We start from the raw sequence: 9,658 nt of genomic DNA, 5'->3' as shown, positions 1-9,658 counted from the left end.
TCAAACATGAAACAGGCTACTTAAGCAGACTATATATTACAGGTATTTAAAAATGGTAGGAATTGTGATATTACCGATTAATAATAACAAGGGCAAATCAATCAGTAGCCAACCTTGCCTAATCCCTGTTTCTGCCTGCCCAATTCGTTATCGGTTTTCATGTCTTGTTTGTTAATGAACGTTAGTCGTTGATATACACAGCTATGCCCCTATCGACTACTCGTGGCAAATCAGCTCTCTGGACGTTGTCTGGCAAACCTTAAGGAGCTTAATAAATTGTTTTCCATAAAGTGCAACTGTAAACATGTCAATAACTGCCTTAAAATGTATATGTACAGGATATCTGCTGAAGTTACTCAGTTTAAAGAGGGAATAAATCAAGTTTTCGGACTCTGGGATATCATGGCATCCCATCCAGAAGTGTGCCTGCCATTGCTAAGCCGTGCACCAGAGCCGTTAACAAGAACCACGCTGAGAGATTTATTTGAGCCGGTTTACAGTGTGGCCGGTAGCAACAATCGTGCGCAAGAAGAGGAAACGGTGTATGCGTGGGAGGCATTTCTTCAGGATATTGAAGGTGTACTATGTTGTCCTTAGTTGTGTGCTAAGAGGACAGCATCAAAATATAGTCCTTTTTCAGGTGAAGTTGGTCATTAGGATATATGTCAGCAGTGAAAAAATCATGCAAATTAATGATGTAAGAGAAAACATATCTTAAGTAAATCTTATTCACTTCAAATAAACAAATTTAGTGTATAGGGGGTTGCAAATATTCTTTTCCTGCCTTCATACTTGCGAGTTTCTGAATATTCTTACACACTAAGCATATGCGATGAGCATTTGATATGTTGGTAACCTAGGCCTCAATCTCTAGTAATATACCGGTAGGATTTCTGTATGTACAGGACGGCATAAATAATGGTACACAATGCACTTAAGTTTGTATGTGAATGAAAGCAACCAGTATGGTATACACAACGGGTGTTTGGGTAAGGTGTTTCATTACTGGCTTTGTTACATCCAAACATAGTGAAAAAGGCGACGGAAAAAGGGGAATATGCAAATTCACCCTTTTGAGTCTCATCAGGTCAAAACGTTGTTTTTCATTGCATCAACAGTATAACTTAAAATGAAATTAGAAAATATTTTGAATCATATAAAACGACCGAATCTATAATATTACTGTACAAAAATAATTTAATCCTAGGTGATTGCATGCTTATGATTAATCGTGTATAGCTTAAAATATTAGTTGGAAAATAAATTACACACTTTGCAGTTGAATGTCCCATGCATGTGTGTTGTACAGGTTGCTATGGCATCGCACCATTACGTACATTTGCATTAGATCATATTTTCTAGGACTGTTGTTGACCTTTCATACTATAAAATATGCATGCATTGTTAAAAAAAACCTACAGAACAGGATGGTGTTGAAATGATGTTTTAACAATATTTACCCTAAGTTTAAAGAGGTTATCGATTTGTTTCTGGTTCAAGGTGTTTTGTTAGTGAGTGGCAATACGCTGAAGTAAGTTTTGTTTTACAGTAAGTGTATCTGTGTATGAGTGTTAAATTTACCATATATCACCTCTTAAAAAATACGTATTTTCAGACAAAGAAGTTCCAGTAAGTTTTGAAGATTTGCTGGTATTTGTGACTGGGGCAGAGAAGATTCCTCCCTGCGGATTTGCCACGAAACTTTACATTGAGTTTTACTCAAATGAGGTTGGCTAACAGAGATTACCATATGCATCCACCTGTACACTACCAATTTCCTTGCCAAGAGGGATTGCAAGTCCTGATGAACTATGGGAGCTTCTTGTGAGATCACTAAAGGAATCGCTCGGTTTTGGAAAGATCTGACATACATTATGCCAAAAATGTAATCTTTATATGTTTGGTGTTGTTAATGTACTCTTTGAACATGCCAATGTAAAATGCCATTACTTTGAATAAATGAAAACTGCAACGTTTAATAAAGTTATGTACACATATGATTGATGCAATCTGTAATGATAGTTTTATTACAGTAATGTTTGATTTATTACCTCTTAATATGTCACTTTTCCTTAAAAAAAATGTACATAAACTACTTTAAACAATGCGTTGTGTACGCCCCCTTCTTCAAAGAAGAGGGGGTATATTGTTTTTGGAATGTCTGTCTGTCATTGTGTTTGTCTGTCTTTGTGTGTTTGTCCCAAAACTTTAACCTATGTTAAAGTTTGGCCTTACGTTTTGCAATATTGATCATAGAAACTTGATATTTGGCATGCATTTGTATCTCATAGAGCTGCACATTTTGAGTGGTGAAAGGTCAAGGTCATCCTTCAAGGTAAAAAAAACAAAATCCAAGGAAAGTAACAAGCTTTAAACGGAGATAACATATTTGTGTGTATTTCTTATTGGCCTATGGGTGTGCGCTTAATATGAATATTCTTTGAATTATTACATTTGAAGTGTTATTGTTTAAATTGATTATTGACGTCTTCATTGATTGGACATTCTTTAATATGATTGTTGATTCATGTTATCGATTCGCTGTGTAACAAGGACAAATAAAATTTGATTATCATTTAAATGTTTTATTTGTGTTTCAATATGACTCATTCTAAGGATCGAACGGTTAAAGTTTTTCGTTAAATTATGACTTAGAATGAGTTCGTTTTAATAATAACTTGCGGATAACAGTTGCATGTTAAATTTTGACTTTTTAGCTAGAAAATATAAGTATCCACAGTTTCTTAAAATATGCAGGGTTGATTGAGTTAATTTCTTGGATTGATATTGGACAAGTAAACAATTTTATTCACCATTTGAACAATGACACTATCTTCATTATAGTCTTTAAGCAAACCAAACATTTCCACACCCTTTCAGTCATTGTATGTAGTATTTTGCATGACCGCACTAGAACTTTGTAACTTAATGTAAAAAGAGTTAATGGTTTACCCATTATCCTGTTTCGAATCAACCTAAATTGTGAAGTCCAGTCGCTGCCTTAGGTACCCTGCCTAAATGTACAGTGTTGGTCGAATGTGCCTGTATAATGCCACTGCTTCATTAAAACAAGTTGGTGCCACTTTTGAATCTCCAGCCATAATGTTGACACATATTTCATACACCTCTGGGTCACAGCATACAAGAGACCGGATTTCAACAACGCTACTTTGATCATTGATGTCATTTTGTGAAACTGGACATATAAAGTCATGTGTATTCAAAAGACCAGGAAATTGGAAAAGTATATTTGGCGGGCCACTTGGGGCAACGGTATTACGCGATCTCCGTATTGAATGCCTGTTCCATATGGTTGAAGCTAAGTCCAAATGCACTGAAACGAAAAAAGGTATAAATTAGTCTGTATTTGTCCATTTCATATGTGCGTTTAAGCTTCCATAGGCCGAGTTATTGTAGCAAAAAGTGCAGTTGTGTTCGTCAGAAAAGATTGCGACAAAGAAATAGCACCTTGTATGTAATACCATTACTCAACATTGTCCGATCTGTGACAACACTGCAAATGTTACCATTTGGGTGACATCAGTTGGAAAAAACATATACTGTGTTGAAAAATAAATACATTTAGTAAATATCTGCGAATGGGATTTTCCGCATGGTTTAAGTTTAAGGCAATATCCTCCTACGCTTATGAACTAAGAAAGGTACTCTCAAATTTAGTATGATGATGATGACGATGATGTTGAAGATACACTGAGAGTCTGCGTCCATCTTTGATGCACATGCTGGATGAGATAAATCTATCCCCTTGTTGTCTCCCCTGATTTTTGAAAACGCGACAGTCGATATGCGTTATTATTACAGCGAAATTTGAACATTATAATATCGCGTGTCGCCGCGACTGCCGCGCAAAATATCGTGTGTCGTCTGAAATTAAACCGCGACAGTCGACAGGCGATATTATTACAGCGATATTTGAATAATATAATATCGTACGTCGCCGCGACTGTCGCGCAAATTATTGTGCGTCGCTTTGTGTATCGTGCGTCGCGCTTTGAACGCGACACACGACACATGATATTTTGCGCGACAGTCGCCTTTTTTCCGCGTCAGTCGCCTATTTTGTCTACATCTGTTGTCCAAACTTCATCTAACTTGGTCAGAATGTTTAACTTGATAAAATCTTGGACGAGTTCGAAATCAGGTCAGTTAGGTCAAGAAGTAGGTCACTAGGTCAAATCTTGAAAAAAAATATATTGATTTAATTCCAGATGAGTGTAAAATAAGGTTAGTTTAAATCCAAATATTAGGTCACTAGGTCAAATCTTAGAAATAGTTTTGAACACTCTAGAGGCTGATAGCTTTTAGCCTAATCCTTCTCAAATTAAGTCTGAATGTTGCTCTTGATAAAATCTTTTATTCGTGTGAAAATTGGTCAGTTGGGTTTAAATGTAGGTCAAATGGGAAACTGTGCACAATTCTAACACCACACGCGACTTGTTTTCTATAGACAAAGAAGGAATTCAAGTGTGGGTTATTCTGCAATAATAATGGGCGGAGCTTAATGTTTCGAAAAAAGTTTCGACTTAATAAAATATTGCAGTAAAATGCACGTGCTTAAACCCGATATAAAAGAAATGTAATTAATGAAGTATATAAATGTAATGAAACAACAAATTTTATATTTGGTGATAAGTGGCATAACCACGCCTACAAAGAATTTTATTTGTTAACAGTAAGGAAACGTAATTAAGAAAACATTAAGGTAGCGCACCTCTAATGATTTCCCGCAATTTATTTTACGATCATTGCCGATCTTCAATGATCGGTTATTTCCGAGAGATGCATTTTATTTTTTTCAAACTTCGAATTTGGATATAAGTTTACGTAATTCCTTTAGAATACATTATTTTCACAATAAATATTGACTTTGATCCAAATATCATCTGAAAAAATACGATTTCGCCATTTCTTCTAAGATCGACCAGCCTTTTTACCTGTCTACTTATGGATATCTAATTTAAGCTTCCGAAAATATGAAGTTGTCGTGGCCGAGTGGTTAAGGCGATGGACTTCAGATCTTTTGGGATCTTCCCACGCAGGTTCGAATCCTGCCGACATGGCATACTTTTTGCGACGCGTTTTATTTCTTTTCTTACGTAATTTGATTTAATACAGCATATATGCTATGTTTATTGTTAAATATGTTGACATTTTTATGCACATACTTCAATTTTTAAAATTAAAACAACGTTATGGCTTTATTGGGTGATTTACTGCTGAAAATACGAATGATGCATGTTGCATTTTTATTTTTATTTCAAAAAGTAAACGGTAAATCTGTCTATTTCTTGGCATTTGTGCTGTATATAGTTTTTCTATAAAAACGACGTATAATATATAACTTAAATGATACTATTTTGAATTTTATGACACTTTCTTTTTAACCGACCCAATTTTTACTTGGCTGAAATGACTTACATTACATTGCGCTTTTCCATAGATAAAAAATTGTAAAAAATAAATGTCTGTAAAAGAATACTTATTTCATCTTGTTTAACCTTTAAACACCTTTACTGCATCTGTACACACCAACTGCATGCCCATATTTGGAAATTTGAATGAATTATGGAACGTTTATATACCCCAGGGGTGAAAATAAACTGGACAAAAGCCGAGAGTGGGGGTGGTTTTCAAAAAATCGGTATATTTTTTTTAAAAGCATGGAAAGCCTACCTACAAATTTACATGTAGTTCAGTGAGATGATGCTGATTAAGAAAATAATTAATTCGATTATATTTGGATATGTGCCCATTAGGGGTGCGCTACCTTAAAAGCATGTCAGCTTTTCAGTAGCATCAATACACGTGACGTCATTTAGTTTCTACGATTTTTGTTCACAATGAAGTTGACGTCATTTGCAAAATATTTGTGAATGAAAACAACTTTATATGTTTGTACAATTCAATGACTTCACTAATTAGTGTTTTTCTAATTTACGATGTCATGAAGTCGCTTTAAAAACATAAGGTTGGTTTTCGCGTGGCGGATCAAATATATTGAACAAACGAACAGTATATCAAGTGAGTTTGTACCAAATGACTTTCTATCAAACCCCTCTGGATCCGCGCATGTAGCTCCAAAGGTCATTTCTCACAAGCAACTTACCAACAGGGTCATACACACGAAGGATGGTGGAAACGTCCTGTGTCCTCACGTGTAGGCCATTGGCAATACACCGCTGCCTCATCATCCGATAGCCATGTGATCGCAAGATGCTTGGACCTCTGAGTAAATGAAGTCGAGAATGGCTGGCATAGCGCTGTACCTTCTCCGGCGTATATCTAAGCATCTTAGAACACGGTGCAGCTGGCGTAAACTGATATCAATCTCATGTAACTCACTCAACAGCGTACGTATTTCATTATATCGAAGACCTTCATTGAAATAGCCCCGTATGAGTTCATCTAGATCTGTCATGTTTACGAAATTTTCAACAACAGTGAATTTAATGAATGATCTAATGCAAGGATTCTAATTAGCCGATTAATTTGAGGGAACAAGATAGTATCTTGTTCCCTCAATATAATCCGCGTCTGTGATTGGCCGATTATCTTGTGCGCACAATATAGCGATTGTGTTTTCAAGTCTCAAAAAAAAAGAGACGGGAAAACAGAACTTGTGTTTTCCGTTCCAAAAACAAAAGACGTGAAAACAGAACTTGTGTTTTCTGCTCAAGAAAAAAAGTCGGAAAGACACAACTTTTGTTTTCCCGTCGCCAAAAAAAAATAACTCGTGAAAACAGACTTATTTTGTGTTTCCCAGAGTTAATTTTCTTTTGGCGACGGGAAAACATAACTTGTGTTTTCCCGATTTTTTTTGGAGCGGTGATGTCACCTTAGTGCCACCGTACAATTCAAAGGATCATGTAAAAATCTTTGCATCACTTCAACCTTGTGCCACTACAATGCCATACCACTTTTGGAGACTTTGTACCACATGTGAAAAAACAATTAAGCATTTGTTCACATATTATAAGGTCTAGATGTAAACTATAAAACTTAACACCATTGAAAGCTAAAACAAAATGTGATAGATAGCAATGATACACTGGGTAAAAAAGCAAATCATGCTGCTGCAATTAATCTTATTATAGAATTTGGTGTGAAAATATCTTACATGTACATATAGCTTACATTGTAAAAAAGGATTAGTATACATTCATTAATGTATTATTGAACTTCAAAATAATGTGTTTTATTAATCTTTATTCAGTCTCTTATCAGAGGTTTTCTTGGCCACTTTGGGAAAAGGAGTCTGGTCAAATTGGGAATTTTTCATCGACAAAGAAGACCGAATTGGGATTTTTTATCAACAAATATTGGCACATCAAACCTTCATTTGTAATAAACAGCATTTGTTTTGACTTGAATTAACAGCCTGTTTACACAAAGGCATCATTATGTTTAACACATCATTTGTTTATTATAATTAATAAAAATAACTATTAACTCGCCTGTTTATTTATCCATTTAATTTAAAATACGGCAATTTGCAATTTAATATCTAAGTTAAGTTTTGCTTAATGATCACATTATTTTATTTAAATATATTTCGATTGGCATGTAACATAAATGTGAAATCCACAACTCTTATCCGAATTTTACTACATGCATGGCGTATAATTAGCTGCTGTGGAAGTGACAACCACAACATGTATTTCGTGTGAAAGAAAAAAGTTCAAAACTTTCAAAAAAAGCACGAGCGATTGTCATATAAAAACTTTGTAGCGCAGAGAACATTGAAATTTTTACTTTGACAATAAAAAAATGTAGCGCGTGGTAATTATATTGTGTCACCAATATCGCGAACGCTGTTGATTTCTTAAAACGAAATAACATAAATGCGCTGTATCGGTTAAGTGCAGGGGTTTTCAGCTTTATATAACAGGGGCCTATTAAAGGCCCCTTCCAATTTGAAAATTTCTTGAAAATCGTGCAGTTTCCCCAAAAATCCTAACTTACACCAGCTTTTTCATTTCCCAAAGCAGTAATTTTAGAGAGAATTCTTCCATAAATGAGCAATTTCTTCCCAAAATCCATAGGCTAGGGCCTCTTCCCAATAAAGCGAGGAAAACCCCTGAAATGTAGATAGTTCAGTATTGAACCGATATTTCGTTGCTGTATACACCTTCCACGAGGGCTGCGTGTAACTCGGACGCTAAGCCACACAGAAGACGTTGCCATGCTGTAAGCTGATAACGTCAAACTGTTACAATTCAAGGGTGTTTGTCACACGAGTGTGTAAACACCGTGAAGGCAGGCAAAACTGGATTGAACTGGATTTATTGATGAGCATTTCAGAAGGGGATTTGTTCATGCTGGTTAAAAAACATATCCACAAAAGATAATTAAAAAAAACACTTTATTTCTTCTAAAATTGAAAAAAGTTCTAATTGGCGATTGGGATAACCCTCTTTTGGGATCAGGTCCATTTGCTTTGGGATCGGGACCGTCCGTTTTACAGCCTTTTTTTAAATAGCAGGAAATCCCCTGTTAGCATGTCACAATGAACAATTAACTATTTACCGAATTATTATATATTTATTTTGATTTTCACATTTTTTTATTACTTAATAAGAAAGTAAATATTCTTATTTAGTTTAAACGTAATGAAAGGAATTTGCGGCATACATCAGGTTATTGTAAATTGTGTTAGGTGCATAATCAGTGCGTATGGTTCGTTTGAATATTTAGTGTAATGACAAGCATCGATATTTTCTTGAATAAGACCTAATTGGCTGTATGATACGCATGCTTGTTAGGCTTTATTGCATGGTCAGGAATAATCATATTCGCATTTTATGTTCTTCTTTGCGACATTGTTAGGAAGTCACATTGAATATTCATTGTAGCTTTTCAGGGCCCGATTCCCTGGAGGTGCTGAGGGCTGTATTGTGGCAATTATGGGCTGAAAATAAAAATAAAATACATATTGTTGTTCTAAAAATAAGATTATGTTCTTCGAACTCGAGTACAGATTATTAATTTGAGTTTAGATAATACAATGTGTCTTGATTTTTACACACCATGTGCAGCTTTGTTGAGTTAATATATGTTTTAAGTTTTAAGTTTGTTGTCCAATTACGCTCATTTATGCATGTGACTTAAACCTGAGTGCGAAGCATTGGTGACTTGATACCACGAATTGAACCGTGACATTTTGTGTAATTTGACACACACTTATGACCTATACGAATTAATTCTAATCCGATAAGTCTTTATACTGACTTTTGGTTCTTGTATGTGTCTTTTATTTTACTTTCGTTCTTTGTATTTATTTCGTTACTACGCTCATCTTGTCAGAAACGGCTGTTAAATGTAGATTTATCTTGAAAAGTCCTATATATTAACACATTATAAGTCTTATCGATCAACACATTTAAGGATACATACATATATAAGTAATACTATTCTCTGTTAGCTGTATAAAAAGAACATTTCATGTTGAACAGTTCTTTGTTACAATTACACAATTATTTTAACATCGGTCCCAAAAAAGAACGCACACTTTTACGATTTTCCTTTGCACTATATAGTTGAGGCGTAGATTTTAAAAGTGTCATGCATAACTGGGACATCACTCTGCTTTTGTAACCTTTGTGTTTATATTAAACCAGGTTTTCCGAAGGAAAAAACT

The 9,658-nt window shown here is 34.9% G+C and overlaps 1 protein-coding gene across 1 annotated transcript; it reads left to right on the top strand.

The window, feature by feature from the left end:
- Nucleotides 1-20: 20 nt before the first annotated feature.
- Nucleotides 21-1,860, top strand: LOC127870386 (G2/M phase-specific E3 ubiquitin-protein ligase-like). The gene is made up of 3 exons (XM_052413002.1): nt 21-42; nt 339-577; nt 1,616-1,860. The coding sequence occupies exons 2-3, from the start codon at nt 403-405 to the stop codon at nt 1,735-1,737; spliced, it is 297 nt and encodes a 98-aa protein (XP_052268962.1). The 5' UTR covers nt 21-42; nt 339-402; the 3' UTR covers nt 1,738-1,860.
- Nucleotides 1,861-9,658: the final 7,798 nt, after the last annotated feature.

This window comes from Dreissena polymorpha, chromosome 2 (genome assembly GCF_020536995.1).
Source record: "Dreissena polymorpha isolate Duluth1 chromosome 2, UMN_Dpol_1.0, whole genome shotgun sequence".
NCBI lineage: Eukaryota > Metazoa > Mollusca > Bivalvia > Myida > Dreissenidae > Dreissena > Dreissena polymorpha.
This window is presented reverse-complemented; position numbering and strand designations above follow the sequence as displayed.

Bases quoted from the DNA above. Each gene is read 5' to 3' on its own strand.
- LOC127870386 (XM_052413002.1), top strand. From the start codon at position 403: ATGGCATCCCATCCAGAAGTGTGCCTGCCATTGCTAAGCCGTGCACCA. The intron at 578-1,615 runs GTGTACTATGTT...ACGTATTTTCAG, and splicing joins ATTTCTTCAGGATATTGAAG to ACAAAGAAGTTCCAGTAAGT.